The following is a 22,854-nucleotide window of genomic DNA, read 5'->3' on the forward strand; positions in this document are numbered from 1 at the left end:
TCATTCTTCATAGGATGTGTTTGTTTTGTGTTCTTTTTTCATACTTTTTAAAATTTATGGGGCAGGGGTGATTTCTTGTAGGGCAAAGATATCTCCATAGCATCTTTCTGCAACTGAAAATGTTAGATGCGTTGGATTTAATGCTGTCAGACTGGGTTGTAAAAAGTGGGATAACCACTAAATAGCTGGAAATCAGTATAGATCAGGGCTTTTCAGTTTTTTCACCCATTGTACCACTTTTAGAATATGGCAACATCTGAGTACCACCAGTTGCCTAGCAAGGTGTCAAAAACTTGATGACCAAAAAAAAAAAAAAAAAAAAAAGGAAAAAAGTGACAGGTAGTCCTTGACTTACAACAGTTCGCTTAGTGACTGTTCGAAGTTACAATGGCACTGAAAAAAGTGCCCCCCCCAAGCCACAGCTGAGCAAGACACCTGCCTGCCCACCTGGCGGTGCTCTTCCTCCTGTCCGAGGTTTTCATTGTTGTGAGCATTTCTGTTGAGGATTGGCAGCGGGGTGAGGTGAGGGGTGTTTGGTTTTTATTCCCCCCCATCTGTTGGGTGGTTGCAGCAGGTTTTGGTCACTTCACATACCCTGAGACACTGTGACCATCATAAATATGAATCAGTTGCCAAGCATCTGAATGTAAATCATAAGACCCTGGAAATGCTGCAACATTCCAGCTGATCGGCACTTCTTCTGGGCTCAGCAGAAGCACCACGATCAGCACCGAGCTCCAGCTGGAGCCTGGTGCTGATCCTGGCACTTCCACTGAGCCTGACAGCCCAAAGAAGCGCCAATCAGCTGGAAAGTGGCACTGATCCTGGCGCTTCCTCTGAGCCCTGACAGTCCCAAAGAAGCACTGATCCTGGTGATTCCGCTGAGCCCTGACAGCCCTGCAGTTCCAGCCAATTCTCGCTGAGGCTTGTGTGGTGCTGCCACCAGTTCAGCTCATTCCCCTCCCCCGCTACCACTTTTCTAGGATGGTCGCGTACCACCTGCCAGATGCCAATGTACCACAGGTGGTACCCGTACCACTGGTTGAAAAGCCCTGCTATAGATAATATTGCAGTTTTATAAAAGGATGTATTGATATGTAAATGTGTCATCACTTACTTTTAGGTCCAACTTCAGTGACATTTTCTAATCTGTCTGTTTTATTTTCCCGAATGTGAGGCGTCTGAGAGCTTTGGTCTATAAAGAAGAAGCCCAATGAATGCATATTCTAGACAAATAGCATTTTAAGGCAAGCAGTATTTTAAAACCGAGGTAGGCTGGATCAATTAAGCAGAGTGTCATCCACAGAAGACCATATCTTTATCATTAGACCAGAATGCCTCCTAGCAAAACCCACTGGAGACCTCATTTTGGCTCTCTAAAATAAATATTTCAGGCTCCAACTTATAGGTCAGTGGTGACGAACCTATGGCACGTGTGCCAGAGGCGGCACTCAGAGCCCTCTCTGTGGGCACGCGTGCCGTCGCCCCAGTCCTAGGCCTTCAGCTGGGTTTTATAAAACCTTTTTGCTTTAGGCCTCTGCTGCCGTGTGCAAAAAAAAAAAAGTTTCAATCAATCTATCAATTTCAACTTCTTGTGGGAAAAAAAAGATCTTGCAAAGTTGGAATTGATTGATTGAACTTTTTAGTCCCACCCAGTCTGCCGTTACCACCGCAGCCATGCTCACCCGATGGACCACGCCCACCCAATGGGCCACACCCACCCAATGGGCCACGCCCACCCGGCACCCGATGATACATGTGGGTTTTGGGTTGCAGTTTGGGCACTCAGTCTATAAAAGGTTCGCTATCACTGTTATAGGTAGTGTATATATAACAGGTTTAAGTAGACTAAAGAGGGAGTTAGCTTGTTGAACGCATCCACTGACCCCAACAGCATTAGAATGAGAAATTTAACTCCAGACAGCCTGGATTTTAGATTAAGTTGAAAGAATAAGGGATAGACCATTACCACTGTATTTAACTCTTTTTTTAATTTAACAAAAAGAAGAGAGCTAGCAATTAAGCTGTCCTGCTTTCCAGCAGTTGTCTAGTTATAGCACATCAATGTAAATATATATCAGGAATACTTGAAGACATATCCAAACCAATCATGTGAACATCACCATACTGGTTTACTTTAATAAAAATGTGGATTTAGTTGCCCATCAGGTCTTGAGACCAGAGCCTTCAAACCTATGTCAATTATTCTGTCAATGGCCCTGTAAGAGCTTCCAACTTCTCTAACACTGTAGAAATTGGGAATCATGGTATTATTATCTACTTCCATTTCAGCAGTACTGTATTGCAAAAATGAATTAGCAAGTGCTGCTGTATCATATTCAGAAATGAAAAACTGTTTGCCTTCATTAGAATCTGGAATTTCCTAGGGATTATTCTACTGCACTTGTAGGCAGGAACGCATAATGAATCACTTTAAGAAGACTAAATAGCACTCAAAGGAAATAATTGCAAACATAGTTTGCCCTATTACTGTTACCCTGTTTTTTTATAATAGGAGGCAATTTTTTTTAAAGGAAAATACAACTGAAACTAACTCTAAAGGACTGGTGGACTTTTCACATAGTATTAGGTATCTTCCAAAACCTGATCACTCCTTTTGGATTTTGAGAAAAGACTTGTGGGAAGAAAATAGAAGTAATAGAATAACAAGGGAATACAAAGGGCATAACAAAAAAGATTAAGCATTTTTCTCATTGAGAAAAATGTGATGCTAATAAAGATGATGATTTTTCAGCTGTAATTGTTCTGTACTTACTTGAACTTGTTGCCATTTTATGAATGGGTGGCCTTAATATTTTTGAGATCCCTGAAATGATCCTGAGCACCAGAAAGTTTGAAATTTATTGATATAAAGAAAATAAGAATTATAGGGATGAATTACAGTGTTAACTACAAGGTAGAAATGTTTCTCAGTAGACTATTTTTCATCCTCAAATCCATAATGGGATGCCTTTCTTTAGAAAAAGACATTACTATCTTTTCCATCGCTTAGGAAAAAGATAGTATGCATTTTTAAAAAGACACTTAGATATCTATTTGAGAGATTTTCTTAATTTATAGTGCAAGCCTATTCATTTAATAGATATTTTTCCCAAATATGTTTACAGAGCTTTGATTGTGCAGGTTTTGGCGGTTTTAAAATAATATCTGTTTTTGACTTTGTTTCATGTTAAATGCTGAAATCTGATATTATAAAGTGTGGTACAAAAATGATCCTAGCTAATAAATATTTCATTTCTATCCTGTCAGTTATAGTGAAATATGGGACCAAAATAATTTGATCTGTATTTTATTTGAAAAAAAATGCAACCTAATTCTTATTTCACACAGTAATAGATGAATTGTAACTTTATTATTCTTTGCAGTTACAACCAAATGGAACACTCCAACTTAAACAATGCTACAAACACTGGGAAAAATGCATAGAACAGTGTGCACATGAGAAAGAAAATGATATCGATGTATCCATTAAGAAAATAGCTTCCCATTGTTTAGTAGATTCCATATAAAAATTTGATATGTAAGAAAAATTCATACAAAGGTTTCTCAGAGAGAAACCAAACCAAGCAAAAGCAATTATTGTTGGCTGCGATCTCACCTTACAGACCAAAGTAGAAAAGTTGTGCTTGAAAATGAAAATGTTGTAGAAAACAAACAGACACATCCATCTTTAGATGAATATAAAACAGTATTATCTTGTTCTATCAGATGAGATTCTTGTCAGAGGCTCTTAAGGAATCCCAAGGGGAAAAGCAAATAGGGTGCATTCTGTAACTCAATTTAAGAAAGGGATAAATGCTTCTAGATATCTTTCTCTCTCTTCCCCATCCAGCATAAGAGGGACAGTTCTTTGATACTTCTGTCACCAAATCATTTTCTTTTTCTGATAGCATTGGCATTTTATATGCCCAAGCAATTACTACTAGCAGTTTAAGACTGCAATCTCATTTTATAGACCAGAGAACATCTGCAGCCACAGAACAGCATATACGTAGCTAGTTATCTGTATAACTGTCTCTGTCCACAGAGCACTTCCCAAGGTAATGTAATTAATACAAGGAAGAAATTATTATATACCGTGAATGCCGGCGTATAAGACGACTTTCGCGAGCGCTGAAATCAGCGCCAAAGACGGGGGTCGTCTTATACGCCGGGTTGCCTAATACGCCGGCATATACGGTATGTGGAAGTAATCATATTAACTGAATTTAATTGCATTTATTGGTTAAGTCCATATACATTTATTTTTTCTTTTGGTCCCCCTATTTTAGAGAGTGCACAATCTGCCACTTGAAGGACAAATGCAGTTCTCAGTCCAAAAAAGTTATACACCTTTTCTTCGGATGTTTTCCGAGGAGTAAATCCAATACACAAAATCAAAATTAATTTTGAGGAATCATGCATGGGACTAAAGAAGCACGGTGGTTCATGTGGTTAGGACACTGGGTTGGAGGTTAGCAAGCCTGTGTTTGAGATCCAAGTGTTGCTGTGGGGAGGGGTGAGTTCCCATTCTTCGCTCCAGCTCCTGCTGGAGACATGAAAGGAGGCCCCAAATGGGCATCACTGGGCAATGGTGATGCCACCAGCTAATCCTTTCAACCTGGAAGTGCCTCACTGGTTCTGACATGAGTGCGATGTTGTGCATGGGACTTGGGTATTAACATACAGTGTGCTATTCTAACATTTGTAACTCAACAACACATTTCTTTTTTAAGTAGGCCTCTGCTGTACCATAATGTCTGGAAAATGTTTAGATATGAATTAAAAGAGAAATAAAATATTAGAAATGTTCTAACTAATTCATAAAGATAATACATTACCTTTAATGGTAGCAGTTGCAACTGTGCTCATCAAAGTGGTACCTTTGGAAGAGCAAGACAGAAAATGCACAGTAAGTTTAATGCTTGCTAGATAAAATTATTGTATCTTTTTGAAAAAGGCAATACATTATTTTAAATTAAGCACACTTGAAAGCAAGTTTTAAATTTACTATTCTGGGCTTCCATCTTATAGGACTGACAATGCCTTTTTGTGCTGTTGTAGCAATACGTGGAACTTCTCTAGCTTCATTATTTTAATTTTTGCTCAGCTGCAGAACAAATGATCTCCTTTCCTTCAAATGTGGATACTTTTATTGCTCCTTTGAATTACTGTTCTCTTCAGTGCAAAATAGCCCTAGGAGGCGCAGTTCTGAGCAAAAGAAGACTTAAGACAGTTCATATTCCCACTGCTTATCCCTAGTTCCCCTGGCATGATAAAATTCCAGACGGAAGTTAATAAAAGCTAGGCATCAACCCAGTAAATTTCACTGAATCCAATGGGTTTTTCTGAGGAATGGCACTAAAAATTGCTTGTTCATATGCTTTGAGTGTCTAATTGTGAATGGAAAAATGGTGAGGGGATATCCCTAATACACACAGACAGAATTTATTCCATCTATTTTTTCCTTCTGAAACATAGCAGCATCCTGCCTTTCCATTCACACATTTTGACCAGACTATCAGATGGATCTTATTCCAAGCCTAACTGAGGTGTCTGCAGCGTGGAGGGCTTTCGAAAATTGAAATCTCCTTGTGATGCATAGAAAAGTAGCAGAGCTTTGATTAGGTGTTGTGGTCATCTTGACTTTTTCTTCATACCACCTTCAGCTTATTGTGGTATTTCCCTCTTCCTTTATTTCTTGATGGCACCCACTAGCAGTGTGGATCTGCTATACAAATGTCTTGTAGACATAGGTGTCTTCTACTAAATGAGATCAAGAAAAAAAATTATACGTCTGATATCATAAAGCCTATTCATTCTTGCATCCCTGTATCAGACTACAGCATGTAAGTTATCATGTCTAAATTATGTTTGGGCTCTTTCCTTCCTTGCAGACAGCTATGTGAATGAGTTGTGAATGAGTTATAAAAATATGGTCCCCATCCCAAAAGCATGGCACTGGACAAGGATGTGGGAGAGCAGAGCTTAAGGATTTTAGCTCAATAATAAATTTGGGGTCTGTTCATACTGATAAGATCATCGCCACAGAACAATATTAATTTTAAAAGATGCTTTCCCCAGCTGCAAATGATTGTCTTTTGATCAAAGGATTAATTTATACTTGAAACAGTATCCATGCAACAAAATATTATAAAAACATAATACAATCAGTCTTTAATACAATCAGTGGTGGATAAAACACTGATAAAAACTTTTTAAATATTTTCACTTGTATAACATGTATAGTTAATGTAGAATTTCAAGCAGTTGTTTATTCAAGAACTTACTTTTTGCTGCTGAAGTGGCATTTATCATGGGAGACCCTATAGAAAGCATATTCAGTATTAAAAATTACAGTTTTATTTTGCAGTTTTAAACTACCAGCTGAGTTGAATACATAGCCTAAATTTAGTAGGCCTTTTTTTTAGTATTAGCTGACTTGCTCCCTGAATAATAGCAATATAGTCATATTCAGATTCCAATCTATGACACCATTTGAACAAATAATAATAATATATGGAATCATAAATAATAATATATGCACACTATTGCTAGATGCAGACTTCAATAAAGATAACACAAAGTTTTCTAAGAACAATAATATGGTATAGACATAGAATACCTATACCTTAAACTGCCTCAAATTGCATTGGGGGCAGCAAATACATTTAATTAATTAAACAAATAAATAAATTCATGATTGGAATCAAATATTTGAACTAAATAACTTAGAATTATTTCTGCTCAAACTAAAGAAATTTTCTTAACATTGATCCATTACTAGAAACCTCCCATGCTGAATCTCAAGAAATTATAAAAAATTCTAATATTACACATCTATATACATGGCTGCATTTTGGATGAATAATTTATAGAACTATAAATATTTTTGTTATAAAAAAATCTTATTACATCTATTTTAAACAGATAAAATAATAAAACATGAAATTTTTATTAAAAGTTTTATTATTGTTTATTAGTAGCTAGTATTTATTATTGCTAGATTTTTAAAATCATTAGAAAATAGTTCAATGGAAGGTGGTACAGCAAATATGGAATATTGCTATATTAGGCAAATTGGTTTGTAAATTACATTTTCACAAAATTCAGATGTCATGAAATTGGTTAGTGTTAATTTGGGGATGTTTCTGTGGACCAGATGGAGCAGTATAGTCATAGTCATCTGGAGAATGTAATATGTCTCCAATTTCCTTATAGACTTACTATATACTGATGAATATATGCCTGTCATGTCATTTAAGTATATAAATTGCTTTGTACTGTGTGGTTTTCAGTTAAAATATTTAAAATTAAAAAATATTGAAGTGCAAACTAATGTTGCAGCAAAATAGGCATGAGTTAACAAAATCAATTCATAACCTTATTTTCATTTTGTAATGTAAAGCATTTTCATGACTGCCCATTTAAACTCATAAGGATCATTTGGGATTAATTGGGATGAGATAATTTCCCCAATTTGGTGCTCTTCAATGCCCTGGATTTTAACTATGCTGGATGGAGTGCACGGAAACTCTTATCTAGACTATGTTCTGTGTTCTTTACTCAGCATAGTTAAAATCCTATGTATTACAGATAGATTATATAGGGGAGTACCTAGGGTAGACATTATACAGGGGGAGCTAAATGTGAGATATTAATGGATCTGGTCCAATAGTCTCACAACTGTCCTGATCATCCTGGCTGTTTAGTACTGACCATCCTGGTGAGTACCAGCCAGTGAAATAGTTGGAATAGGAGAACTGCTGGATGTCATATCAACAGAATGAGATGTTTAGCAAAAGCCTGTAAAGAACTCTCCATATGATAAATATATGATCATATTAGTTCTGGGAAAGCCATCATCATGCCTGTTTGTGCCATCTCAGCTTGAAGATAATTCAGATTCTGATGATTCTCCCATAATTTACTAGCTATGCATGAGTTTAAATGCTTAGGAAAGGGTTACAGGTTCTTTAGGTTTAAAGATAACACCAAGCAAGGGTGGAACTAAGAAGGATTTCTTGGCTTTGCCAATCTTCGAAAATCCTCAGATAGGTGCTGAGTCTGTCTTTTGGGTGTAGCTTTTGCAATTTGCTCTCCAGGGTCCTGAAAGGGCTTGGTTGGAAATCTTCCACATGGTTCCGTACAAACTCTCAGCCATGCAGAAACATTAATTATTAATGGAATCCCAGCACTTAAATGTAAATGCAGAGCCTGGTGGAGGGTAGTGGCCCTCCACCAGTTAACTATACAGGCATATGGGATAGCTGCATTGATAATGGATATCAGTAATAGTTGTTATTCTTCAATTAGCCATACTAGGCTTTTTGAGGTCCAATTAAAGTACTATCTATCTATATTAAATATTAAAGAAGCTTAAAGCTACAGATGTGAGGATCTAGTCCATTTTGTTATTTAGATTAATAGAATTATTTTACAGATTTCAAATTCTTGTTGTAGTCTAGATCTTCTTTGCTGATGTTTTGCTGCTCCACAGCTTCAGTTATCAATTAAATCAGTCTTGTGGTAGTCAGATTCACATAAAGACTGCCTTCTCCAGTTTTATAGGGGAAGAGTAACTAACTTATTATAACTTATAATAACTATAAGTAACTCTCCAAAATAAAAAGAATACATCTCAATTGATGTCATTGTTTTCAAGATAAGGTTATGTGTTTTTGCTTACCAGTAGTTCCTTGACTACTATTGGATATGGTAACTGTAGAAGATAAAAAACAAAACAAAAAAACTGTATAAGTTTGAACCAATTCTATCACATACCTAGTTAGCGATTAATTAGAAGACACTGGACGAAAACAGATACATTCTGCTGAGCTGTATACAAATAATCAGTATTTTTTAATGATACAGAACATAATGTAAAAAAATTAAAAAAACAAATAATATATTTATATCATTAATAAAACAGCTAAAATAATTACTAACTTAATTTCCCTTTTTACCAACCAACCAACCTGCCTCTGATCTTGATTAATCCTGATCCTAATATGCCATCACCTTTTCATATATTTGTTCTAATGCTTTTAAAATTAGCCAGGTGGATTACCATATCTTTATGATTGCACAGTTAACTATGAGCTATGTGAAGCATTTCCATTTATCTGTCAAATGTTCTGCCATTCTGTTTCATTAAAGTCTAGTGCTTCAAAATTGTTTTATGGAGCAGCATCATGAGAAGCTGGACCTGATATATTCCTTTTTTTTACACAACTCTAAAAAGTAAAGGAAACCTGTCTTCAAATGCCTCTCTTATTTGACATTAATGAGAGTTGAACCTAGTTAATACTTGGAAATTCAGGGCTATAGGTTAGACCAGTGGTTCTTAACCTTTTCGAACAAATCGCTCCCTTGAGCCAATGAGGAAATTGTCATCGCCCCCCTCCCCCAATATAACCTCTCAATCACAACATAGGAAATAATTCTTCAATTTTCTCATTTTTTTGTTTTCTTTAAAATTGTTCATCAGGACATATCGATGCAAATAATTTATTTCCAGTCTTTTCCCCATATCTCCCATATTCTGGCTAATGGCGCCCCACTGTATGGGTAGAGGCTGCTGCACAACACGCATGAAGATAAGCAGTGCGTATTTACATATGTATGCCATTCTGTACTGAAGCTAGCTGGAAGAACATTTGAAAACACAATTCAATCCACTAATAGCGAGCGATCTGATGTTTTTGTACGACAGATATACAGGCATTCACTGTACAAAAAAAGTCTCAAAAGTGTCCCCAAAACTTCTCGCTCCATCGCCCCCATATCACCCCCTTTTTGTTCCTTTGCCCCCACATCACCCCTTTTAGTTCCATTGCCCCCCTGAAAAATGAAATCGCCCCCTGGGGGGCAATATCGCCCAGGTTAAGAACCACTGGGTTAGACTTAAAAGTCCAAATAAACAACTCAGAACAAAGCAATGTCAAAACATCTCTACAGTCTTGCCAAGAAAATTGCATGGTTGTGTACAGGTAATCACCAGGACCTAAGCTGTACTTCTGGGCATTTTTACTTTCATTGTATATATAAGAGACAAAAATCATATAAATTATTTTGGTTTGGGTTAACTCTATTATACTAAGAGTAGAAAGATTTCAGTTTCCAAGAAGATAAATAATTTGTTTGCTTATTGTAAATGCAATGCTTTTAAAATAGAAATAAGAAAAAGGTATTGTGCTAAGAAGGTACTGATTCCTAACTCTGCATCTATAAGTAGCAGTAAGTAACACGATAGTACTGTATAACTGCAATCAGTTGGGATATATTCTTGAGTTTAGCATCCCCCCCCCCAGTAAATATATTTAAATAGCCCTGTGCTTGACATCTTGACTGGGTCAATCTGCTGTGAAAGGCTTAATTATATGGCAGATATTATCATGTGAAAAGCAAATTATAGTAGAGAACTCAGGCACAAGAAAAGTCTATTGGCAGTTAGGAAAGATCAGAAAATTTCAGTGCCATGTAAATTGCAATCTTTACTTCAAAATGTGTATTATGACACCAAAGGAGTTGCTTAAGAATCCAGAACAGGCAGAAGTGATTATGTCCCTATAGAAATGCCTTGCTGCTCACAGAATAGAAGTTGGGTAGGCGTATCTGTAGAAGCAAGTGGAATTAATGGTATTTAAGCAGCCAAGTTGAGTGCCTGCTGTGATGGAAGGCCCTTTAAGTGTTTCTCATCCTAGAGTCTTTGTTTATTGTCAATAAATTGAGAGGCAATTCCAATTTGCAATTCAGGCTTTAGATGATTAATCACTCTGATTAACTAATCTGTGCAGCAATCTTATGCACATTTACTGTGAGCTAAATCAGGCTGGCTTCATGCTGCACTCAAGTGCAGAGGAGTTCTCTAATTTCTAAAGTTCATCTCACTTATTAATCTCTGTAGATTCTTGTATGTTTTCCTATAGATTCTTATGACATGTGTTTTGTGCTAAAAAAAAACCCTGGTTGTTTCTTCAGCCAGAGAGGGGCGCACTACGGTAAGGAGGCACTTGAGCCTCCAACCATGTATCTCTGTGCATTAATCCAGGCTTTTTGATCTGAAATTAGAACAATGGGGGAGAGTGTTTGGGTAACAGTACTGCAGGCCACTTTAGCTGACTGTGTTCAGCAGGTCAGCGGTTCAAATCTCACCAGCTCAAGGTTGACTCAGCCTTCCATCCTTCCGGGGTAGGTAAAATGAGGACTCAGATTGTTGGGGGCAATGTAAATATATATATACATTGCTTACTGGTGTACACCGCTTAGAGAGTGCTCGCACTTAAAGCGGTATATAAGTCTCATAAATAAATAAATAAATAAATAAATAAACAGGGTTAAGCTAATCATTTTCTACTGCCTTTGCTCTGCTCTAATATGCCTAAACAACACCAATAAGTTCTTGCTGAAGAACTATTTTAGAGAAAGAATACTGGCAACTAAATCAACAAACCCAATTCTGAGCTACCCACTCATATTTCTAGTCATTTTCATAATCTCTTTATAAAGAGCTGAGTTCAAGTGGATTTCTTCTGCTTATACAATCTGCATTGATTAAGTTCTAGATTTACCTGCCTGTGAGCCTGTGCTCTCCTTTGTTCCCTATGCACATATAATAGCTCTAAAATGTAACCTACAACCAGGATTAGAGCTATTGTGAAAAATGCTTGCTTGAAAATATGCTGCCACACTATCTTTCTGCAACATAGCCAGCTGAGGTTTTTAGCAGAAATGAAAGGACTCTCCATCATCTCACATGTTTCTTTTTTGCAAAGATGAATGCATACATCTAATGAAAACATGGATTAGAAAAGCATTCTCATGTTTTTTGTGCAGAGCAGGAGCAAGGGAATCTTCACTCCAAGAGCTGAAGAATGTGATCCTTTCTGAATCCTCATTTTCTATTCTCCTATTGGTCCACTGGAGGGAGAACTGATGGTTCAAACATTGAATCTTTTTGTAGTATTAGCAACATTTTATAACGCCTTGGTAAGACCACACTTGGAATACTGCATCCAGTTTTGGTCATCAGGATATAAAAAAGACATTGAGACGCTAGAAAAAGTGCATAGAAGAGCAACAAGAATGATTAGGGCAGGGCTTTTCAACCTTTTCACCCATTGTACCACTTTTAGGATATTGCAATATCCGAGTACCACCAGTCGCCTAGCAAGATGTCAAAAACTTGATACCAAAAAAGGAAAAAGGTGATTAAAGTACAGATAGTCCTCAACTTACAACAGTTCGCTTAGTGACTGTTGGAAGTTACAATGGCACTGAAAAAACTGCCCCCCAAGGCACAGCTGAGCAAGACACCCTGCCCACCCGGTGGCACTCTCATTCCCCTCTCCCGCTACCACTTTCCTAGGATGATCGCATACCACCTGCCAGGTGCCAATGTACCACAGATGGTACCCGTACCACTGGTTGAAAAGCCCTGGATTAGGGGACTGGAGGCTAAAACACACGAAGAAGGGTTGTAGGAATTGGGTACATCTAGTTTAATGAAAAGAAGAACTAGGGGTGACATGATAGCAGTCTAAGGGGCTGCCACAAAGAAGAATGGGTCAATCTATTCTCCAAAGCACCTAAAGGCAGGACAAGAAGAAATGGATGGAAACTAATCAAGGAGAGAAGCAACCTGGAATTAAGGAGAAATTTCCTAACACAGACATGTCAAACTCACAACATCATGTGACGTCACACGATGTATCGGAGCTTTTTTGCCATTGCTGGCAATGGGGTGGGCGCGGCTCCAGTATGATGAAACCGGCCCAAGGGCCAGCAGTTTGACACCCCTGTCCTAACAGAACAGCTTGCCTTGAATAGCTTGCCTTCAGAAGTTGTGAGTGTTTCATCACTGGAGGTTTTTAAGAAAAGTCTGGGCAGCCACCTGTCTGAAATGGGTTTCCTGCTTGAGCAAGACTAGAAGACTTCCAAAGTCCCTGCCAACTCTGGGTCATTACTACCTCTTTCCTTCTTTCCTCCTCCCCATTAATTCTTTCAGCAGAAAAGCTAGCATCCTTTGCGCATTCATTAATTACTGCACATATAGTCTGCCCTTGTACAATAGAATGGGCTGAGAGGCGACACCTGATCAAAGGCATTTACTAAGCTCAGAACTCAAACTTGGGTTCATCCATTTCATACAGTCCCTCTGCCTCAAAGGTAGCCTATGCACCTCCAAATGGAGATACATTTCCATGGTTGTGATCATATGTACCCGGCAATGTTTAGAAATTTGGCAAGTACTATATGAGCCAGTCCTTATATAGATGAGAAAAATCAAAACATTTATCAAAATATTTATCATTCCAAGCAGAGAAAAACAGCTCTTCTGTATGACAAATGAGGTCTGGGGTTGTTTTCGTATTATTCAGTCTCACTTTAGTATGTAACTTGCTTGACCTTAACATCTAACTTCTACCAGAAGAATGTGATTAAGCTGTGTACTGCCTGAAGAGGGTCACTGCAAATGCACCTATAATGCAATTGTTTTTAGGGTTTCTTCTTATCTTTTATATGCTCATGATGCCACACCTAAGCTGCTTTGTTCCTGACATGTTCCTGGAAGAAAATGATTATGTTAGAATCACTGAGCAGCATTACATTCCCACATGCAGCTTTTCTGAGCGAATATTAATCATTGCTTCTATCCTGGATGTTATTCCACCGTGAATAACATTCAAGTCCTTTCCCAAACACATGAAACAATGGAGTGGCTGATGACCAAGGTGCATCAGATTATAGTGTTATACTCTGAAAGGTTATCATCCTCCAAAATGCCTGAATAATCTCCCCCTCCTCCCTCATGTTCTTTGACTTTCTCTTTTTGTATAGGTGGAAGGCATCTGTGAACCTATACAAAGCCAGCAGGCTTTCTATAGCTACTGGAGAATCTTCTGGAAGACACTTAAGCTTTTCACTAGATAAGGTGTGGGCAAATGGGAGGGATGAGTTCTTTTTATATTTTTTTTCTTTAACATTAATCGAATTTTAGGGCTAAAAAAAATAGTTTCAACAGACTATTGCAGTTCGTGAAGGGTACCTATCTCTGAATGGAAGGAAAATGACCACTTGTCTATTTTATCATCTCTTTTCTCATTCATGGTAAATACTTTGGTTTCCAGATAGGGGAAAGAGAAAGCAACAGTGCTAGATATTTTTTTCACAGTGATTAAAATGAACTGTCCCATTAGTTAGCTAACTAATGGGACTTGTTTTCAAAAATAGCAAGATTATCATTCATTGGCAAGAATTGGGCTCCAATCTTTTTATCCCCCTCCCCCAAAGATCATAAAAATATAAATTGAGAAGGAGAAAATATACAAGGAGTATCAAATCCAAGTCTATTGTTTAGGAAAGAAAGTGACATTTTGTAAACAACAGCAAAACTTCTTATTCAAATTGCATATCACCAAAAATATACAGGCATTTACTACTTAAGCTTGGAAGGAAAAAAGACCAGCTAAAATACTGATTATTTAAGTAAGATATTTAAATTAAAACCTAGTCTGCATAAAGCTGTGGGAAATAGCCAGATAATTTGCTTACATCGATAAGGTCACTCTCATCTCTAATTTATGAAAAATATTGGGTCAACACAAATGAGATTAGGGTAATTGTGCGAGCACTTTGGATTACTAGCAGCATGTCTCAAGAACTGGATTTATTTTTAAAGTAGCTTTAGTGTCAGTATATCTTATCCAAATAAGAACTAGGCTTGGTGCAATAAATTTTAATGACTGTGGACATAATGTATATGAATAAATATGCACTTGCAAAGAGGATAAGGTTTGAAAATACAAACCTCTTTGCTCAAATATTTATAACCCACTTTGAATTCAGTCCAAATGCATACATTCTTGACTAGTCCAAAAATGAGGCTTATTTTCCACCCCCTTGTTCACCTGTACCTTCCCCTTTGTAAGATAAGGGAAACTTAATGCATCTTTGGCTATGTGATGGTATTGATCTATTATTACAACAAGTATCTACACATGGCCAAGAGAGTCAGAAATGGTTAAAAAATCCCCCCTAAATATTTAGAGAAGTTGAAGATGGTTAGTCTACTTTCAGAGTTTTCTTGGTTTCAACTTAAGGTAATACAGTGGTTCTCAACCTGTTGGGTTGGGACCCCATTTGGGGTCAAACGACCATTTCATGGGGGTCGCCAAACAATGCAGTCCATCATTTTTCCCCCTTTTCCTTAGCTGTGCTATTCCCTTTTATTCTATTGGCTTTTGAAAGCCAATAGAATAGACTGTCTTGAATAGAGTCTAATTCTATTGGCTTTCAAAAGCCAATAGGAATTGTCCAGGCAGTCTCTGCCCTGCTGAGCCCGCCAAAAGTCCCATTCTGCAAACGGTGCTGCAAGTTGTCTGCAGCGAAGGCGAGCTGTCTGGAAGTTTCCACCCCTCCCTGCTGAGCAACTACTAAAAATATAAGTAAAAGAGGGCCAGGGGTGGGAGGTGGGAGTTCAGCAGGTGCAGGGAGAGTTGCTGGCGCACGTGGGGCCTGGCGGGTGTCTTACCTCCCTTGGGCTGGGCCAGCTGGTGGCCCAGCCGGTGGTCACCCTGCGCCGTCGCTGCCTCTTGCCAGTTACGTCTCGGCCGGTGCAGGGGGCGGCACCACGCATGCATGGGCTCCCGGGCAAGGAAAGTCCTTGACTTACGACCAGTTGGGTAGTCCTCAACTTATGACCAGTTGAGTAGTCCTCGACTTATGACCGGTTGGGGGTCGCGGCATCAAAAAAGGTTGAGAACCACTGAGGTAATAGATAAAAATGACCTTAAATTGAGATAAGCTCCTGCCGTTTCTTGGCAGTGTTACCTGTACTGTTATTGTTATGGAGATGTTTAACAGCCTAGGCAAGAATCATGGAATATCCAGAAGGTCTCCTATTCAAGGAGGAGTGTTTACTCAGATTTCTAAAGTCAACTAGTTTTGGTTGACTAATTAATAAGTGCTGAGGCTTGGACAAGTTAAATGGTAAGTTGTCTTCAAGCTGAGCTTAACTCTTATTTAGTGTTCTAAAGCAATAATATAGTTTTGAGGATTCCAAGGGAGATATAGCTAAGTGTAGAAGCCTCTGTGTACTGCAAACACCAACGAACTAGTGAGTAGATCAATTCTTTGGAACCTCTCCAGGTAAGGAGAGGACAGGAGATCATTCACATATGCTCCTGATAGCTATTTCTCACAAGGAGAACACAGGACAGAAGTTTTCCATGGGTTTGAATACTCAGAAGATGATGGGATGAACCATCTTGCTTATAACCATGGTGGAACCTTTTAAATGATGCTGTTTGCAAATCTCATGTAAAGGAATGTGTAGATGATGAGGGGGATGAAGAGAAGAGATGTTGTCTAATAAACAATGTGTGTGTGTGTGTGTGTGTGTGTGTATGTATGTAGGTCTCAGAAAACAAATATGTATGTATGTATGTATGTATGTATGTATGTATGTATATGTATATGTATATGTATATGTAATGGCAGTCCTTCATTTATATGCTAACCTATTCTAATAACTTTTAGCCAAGACGAGAGGTGCAAATGATGACATATATCTCCTGGTTTTAATAGCTGTGAGAAGAAATTGCAGATCGCTGTTGAAATATCTTATAATAATAATAGTTGGAAGGGATCTTGGAAGTCATCTAGTCCCACCCCCTGCTCAGACAGGAAACCCTATACCATTTCAGACAAATGACTGTCCAGTCTCTTCTTAAAAACTTCCAGTGTTGGCGCATTCACCGCTTCTGGAGGCAGGTTGCTCCACTGGTTAATTGTTCTAACTGTCAGGAAGTTTTTCCTTAGTTCTAGGTTGCTTCTCTCTTTGGTTAGTTTCCATCCGTTGCTTCTTGTCATGCCTTCAGGTGCTTTAGAGAATAGCTTGACTCCCTCTTCTATGTGGCAGCCCCTGAACTGTGGAATACTGTGGAACACTGCTATCATGTTCTCCATTGTCCTTTTCTTCATTAAACTTGACATACCCAATTCCAGCAACCATTCCTTATATGTTTTAGCCTCCAGTCCCCTAATCATCTTTGTTGTTCTTCTCTGTACTCTTTCTAGAGTCTCAACATCTTTTTTACATCGTGGTGACCAAAACTGGATGCAGTATTTCAAGTGTGGCCTTATCAAGGCATTGTAAAGTAGTATTAATACTTCACGTGATCTGTTAATGCAGCCCAGCACTGTTTTGGCTTTTTTGGCAGCTTGCCTAAATGTAGAACCTTACTTTTTTCACCACTGAATTTCATTTTGTTAGATAGCACCCAATGTCCAAGTCTGTCAAGATCCTTCTATATCTTAAGGTGATCTTTTGGAGTGTTGGCTACTCCTGCCAGCTTGGTGTCTTCTGCAAATTTGATGAGTTCCCCGTCTATCCCCTCATCCAAATCATTGATGAAGATGTTGAAGAGCATTGGGCCTAGAACAGAACCCTGGGACATCCCGCTACACACTTCCCTCCATGTAAATGCAGTTCCATTGAGGACCACACGCCGACTATGGCCGGTCAGCCAGCTACGAATTCTATCTTATCAAGTAGTAGGTTGTGGTCTACTTTATCAAATGCCTTATTGAAGTCCAAGTAAATTATATCCACTGCATTCCTCTGGTCCACTAATTTTGTCACCTGGCCAAAGAATGCAATAAGATTTGTCAGGCATGATCTGTTTTTGACAAACCCGTATTGGCTTTTGTTAATGACTTTGTTTGCCTCTAGTGTTTGCTGATTCATTGCTTGATTAACTTTTTCATGATCTTCCTAGGTATTGAGGTCAGGCTGATAAGTCTGTAGTTTCACGGATCCATTTCCCACCCCCTTTTTTTGGAAGATGGGAACTACATCAGCTCTTTTCCAGTCCTCTGGTAGTTCCCCAGTGCTCCAGGATCTTTGAAAGACATAGTTCAGTGGTTCTGAGATCATATCTGCCAGTTCCTTCAGAAACGTGGGGTGTAATCCATCTGGTCCTGGTGTTTTGAACTCATCTAGGGTGGACAGGTACTCACTTACCATTTTCTTGCCTATCTTAACTTGTGTTTCTAATCTGTTTTTTACGGTACTGTTTTTGATAGGTTGGACTGTTTTTTCTCTTTGTGTAAATACAGATGCAAAAAATGAGTTGAGTAGTTCTGCTTTCTCCCTGTTGCTTGTCACCTTCTTGCCACCTTCTCCCATTAGTGGACCAATCATTTCCTTAACCTTTTTCTTGGTTTTTACATGTTGAAAGAAGCTTTTTTTTTTGGTTATTTTTGACTTTTGTTGCAAGCCTTAGTTCGTTTTGAACCTTAGCTTTCCTCACTTCCTCTTTGCAAGCTCGGGCTATTTGCTTTATATTCTGCCTTGGTTAAGTAACCCCTCTTTCCACTTGTTATACTTGCTCTTTTTGTTTTCTTCAGTGCTGCTACAGTAAGGAATGGATCCCTTTTCTTTTTTCCTTTTTTTCGTCTAGCCAAGTTAAGCAAGAGTCTTTCATAGACTTACTAGGAAATAATTGAGATTATTTGTTTATTAGACAGCATCCAAATAAATGGAGAACTTTTATATCCCCAAGGGCTGCCATTTTGCACCCCTCACCCTTTAAGGTCACTCTTACAATACATTGCACATATTTTATTTTTGCATGAGAAGCATTTAATTAATAAAGAAAATAATTAAAACTGAGCAGGAAGTGAGAGCAAATTCATAATGACTCCATCTCAGCATTTCAAAGATTATAAGATAAATAAACCTTCTATCACTTGCTAGAGCCTGCACATTAAGACACTGTTGTATCAAAGGAAGGGGAGGGCTCCAGAGAAATTGACATTCGGCTTTTTATCAGCTCTAAGAGATTTAAAAAAACCAATTAAAATGTTACTTAGCTGATTTCCACTTATATATAGAAAGTACATTGACTAAGAAGATCACTAAGTAAAAAAGGAATGAAGCATCATGCTTTCCAGTCCCAACCTGTCCTAACCTATAGACCAAACAGGAAACATGAACAAATGAGCTAATATTACTTTATTGTAAGTCTGCATTAACAGAATCTCACAAGTTTGAAAGTGCATTTCTCCCACTGTCTCCTTTACAGCTTGAGAAGTTGGGGAGGGTCTCTTCTGAGCCCCTTTCTCTGTCCATTATGCAGCTATGGACCACGTCCTCTCTTATTTTTTATGAATATTAACATTTATAATCTTATCTCTTATAAATGCTACTATTTCCTAAACAGTACCTCTTCCCCCCATCTTCTAAAGTCCTTTACACATAATATTACAAAATACAAAATGTCAGAACTTGTCACTGGAAGCTCAGTGAGTCTACGCAGGATTATTATGATGCTTTGTGATGAAAAAGCTATCATGAAGAAGACCTTAAGACTCTTTCCCAAGATAAACTTCACTAGGTCAGTGTGCGGAAGACATGTTACAAAGTTTGAGGTTGCAAATTTGGAAAACATAACAAAAGAATTTTAAAAATTGTGCATGATTGCATTGGAACTTGAGAGAGAGAGAAAAGATTGCTGTCCACTATTCATGACCATGTAAGGACTATGGACACATTCTCACTCTGAAGAGAAAACTGACTTCTGGATTTCAATTATTGGAGAATTGTCATTGTATTCATGTCTTCCTTGTGGTTTTACACAGATATTCTTCATTCAGGAACAAGAGTGAAATTCTATGAACCTTTGGTCTAATCCAGTACGATTGTTTTTTAAGAGGCAAAGAATTATCCTTAGGCTGTTTTGAACTAGCAATCCTATAATAAGGCCAGTTAGTGACCACTTACTTCCTAAGCTTCACCATCAGTACATCCTATAATATGAATGTTCTATCCCTTATGATCATGGTCATCCATCAGGGACCATCAAAATCTGCAACACAGCAGGCAAAGCAGCATGATCAAAGCCCTCCCCGATTTATACATAGAGTGATGGCATACACTTATGCAAAGGAATTAGAGCTTTGATCATAACACTATGGCCACCATCCTGTAGGTTTGGACAGCACCCTGTAGATACTGTTGTCTATAATCAATAGCCTTCCTTGGTTGTTATTAGAGAGACAGAATGTATCAGCTAAAGGCATGTGTTCTGGAGGTTATTCCTATCTCCCTTTTCAACTGAAATATGCCAATCTAGGTCCATTTCCTTAATTAGTTTTGCTTCCTTGTCTGTCCCTGATTTGAAACTAAAGTACAATTCTTTTTACCAAAAATACGGCAGTAGCAGAGTTAATATCATGACCAAGTATTCTTGGACAATTGCAAGAATAATTTCTAAAACTACAGCTGGGATCTTATAACTAAAAAAAGATAAGTGAATGTATGAGAATCCCTCCAGATTTTGGAGGTCATTGTAGAAAATATTAAAATAACAAATAGACTTGGTTTCCAACATCATTCAAGTATTAACACTTCAGCTTGGTAGCCCAAAAGAGGACCTCAGGGGAAACTGTTCTAACAGCTGAGGACTTATTCTTTCTTACTATGAATAACATTTAAAAAGTTAAAATTTTATTAGAATTTAGGAACTGGGAATTAAGGGAAAAGCATCTGTCCTGATTGAGGGATTGCAGATGCTATGTATTTCCATGGAGTGATAAAAATTTTTTGTCAAGAGTTGAATTTTAAAAAAAGAAAGAAAAGAAAGTTTTCTGAGGAAAAAAAGTTAAGCCCTTTGTGGTAATGGGAATTTTTTTTGTATGATTCTGTGATTGAAATAGACAGTTGGGGGAAAAATATGGTGGTTATGATCATGTGATCACAGCCCTGCCACTTTTTAATGTCCACTAATGCATGTAAAAAAGAAGTGGGATAAAGATCTCATAGACATGCCCTCCATTCATCAACCCACGAATGTCCCTGAAATGGAAAACAAGTACCATATTTTCCAGCATATAAGACAACTTTCTAACCATGCAAATCTTCTCCAAAGTCGGGGGTCGTCTTATACACCGAGTTGTCTTATACGCCGGAAAATACGGTATGTTAAAACTTATTTTATACCTTTTCCATAACTAACCATTAAAAAAAAATATTGCTGAAAGTGTTTTGAAACCAGAGTTTAGAAGTGTAGTATTGAGATGTTTTGGCAGTTACAAAATAAGCGATCTTGTGAGGTAATATCCATTTATAATCAACACAATAATACATTCAACTAACACATACACAGACACAAATCCCATCACTGAAGTGCTTGCATTGGAAGGGTGAAATTCGGGCTATTCAATCATTTGTTTATATATAAAAAAGGACTTCAAAAGATAGGAGGAGGATGACTTCCTGTTCCGGATTGCAGTACTGGCGGTCATTCACAGAGAGTCGTCTCTTCGCCGGCCAGTTTCCCTTCACCGGTAGACCCTTAACAGAGTCAAAAGTCGCCCTGGAGGGGTGACTACTGATGAGGAGGACTCTCGTTGACCATGGAAAGGCGGCAGCTCCTTCTGCAGTCCAAGGCAGCTCCTTAGGACCGACGGAGAAAAGATCAGCCATTAACATGGCCGATCACTTAGCTGCACCAGCCAAAAGTCAGAAGAACATCTAAGCATAAATAACCACAGTGGAAGATCCGGGTGAGACTCTTCCTTCCCTCTCTGTACCCTAACTATCTCCCTGTGAAAAGCTTCTGTAATTATTTCCCTGCTTTGAGAGAGCGGCGTCTGTTTATTGGGGGAAACGAGCTCTAGAAACAAAGAAAAAATAATTAATTTTCACTGACTATTTTTATTCTTGGATATTCTGGGGTCCTGAAAAAATCCCTACTATAGAACTTTATTATTCTATTCTTTATTACTCTATCTACTTATTAAGCTGGAGAATATTGGTTTTTTTTTATTTTCCTAACTGGATAAAACTTTATTGGAATCTGGAAAAAAGATTTTACAGCCTACTGGGGCCATCTTGTGGCAAAAGCTGACACTGCAATTGTATTTCCTCTTTGATTTTGAGGCTGGGTTTGACCTTCAAATTATTATAAAAGGGAAAAGATAAAGGATTTGAAACAGCTGGGTGGTGAAACTGCCTACTAGAAACTGGGGAGGTGGATATTGGCTGACTGTTAGTAAACATAGCCTCCACTAAAAGACTAAAAGATTATTTCAGCACTGAAATGGAGGAATTTTACCCACAGCTTAACTATAAGCTTATATTGGAAAAAATATTGGAAGTTACGGAACAAATGAACTCTAGGATGAATATCAAAGATGATATTCCAGAATTACAAATTGAACCTCAAATTTTAACTTATCAATTTATAGGCCAAGGAATAATAGAGGAGAAACAGATCAACTTCAAAGAGGCCTGTACGCAACAATACACACAATTTAATGAGATGGAGGAACCTCACCCAAAACTTAACTATAAACTTATACTGGAAAAATTTGTTGAAGCTACTAAGCAAGTGAATTCCAGACTAAAAGCCCTTGCCCCAAAACTTCAAACTGATTTCCAGACTCCAATTGACTACTCCATAAGTCAAAAAAAAACAGAAGAGGAACAAATCAACACAGAAGAGGATATTACACAATCCTACGTACAACTCATTGAGAACTTTGACGACCAAAGAATGACTTTAATTAAAATACCTTGTAATGTCAAAAGCAACAGGAACTGATTTGCAAATACGAGGTATTGAAAACTGTGATAATGTGAATAACCAACTAGTAACCACAACATTGAACAAAATTGATTATACTACTCAGACGATACTGGAAGGAGAAGAGAAGTACGACTAGGTTGAATTGTTGATAAACACTCCTAATCAAACACTGAGATTTAATGATATAGAGGCTCTTTTATGGAAACCTGTCTGGCACAAAAAGAAAGCCAGAGTTAGATTCAAAAATGAGACTTAA

General features: G+C 37.9%; 1 protein-coding gene across 4 annotated transcripts in view; it reads right to left on the minus strand.

The window, feature by feature from the left end:
- Positions 1-22,854, minus strand: part of EMCN (endomucin) — a 44,074-nt gene that overhangs the window by 17,373 nt on the left and 3,847 nt on the right. For all 4 annotated transcript variants that reach the window (XM_039361303.1, XM_039361302.1, XM_039361306.1 and 1 more), the window contains exons 2-5: positions 8,690-8,722; positions 6,291-6,326; positions 4,842-4,883; positions 1,118-1,195 (exon numbers count right to left, since the gene is read on the minus strand). In XM_039361303.1, the coding sequence (XP_039217237.1) occupies positions 1,118-1,195; positions 4,842-4,883; positions 6,291-6,326; positions 8,690-8,722 (189 nt within the window). The remainder of the gene's footprint in view (positions 1-1,117; positions 1,196-4,841; positions 4,884-6,290; positions 6,327-8,689; positions 8,723-22,854) is intronic.

The sequence above is a fragment of the Crotalus tigris genome, unplaced genomic scaffold, assembly GCF_016545835.1.
Source record: "Crotalus tigris isolate CLP2741 ecotype Arizona unplaced genomic scaffold, ASM1654583v1 scf7180000019245.846064, whole genome shotgun sequence".
NCBI classification, from domain to species: domain Eukaryota; kingdom Metazoa; phylum Chordata; class Lepidosauria; order Squamata; family Viperidae; genus Crotalus; species Crotalus tigris.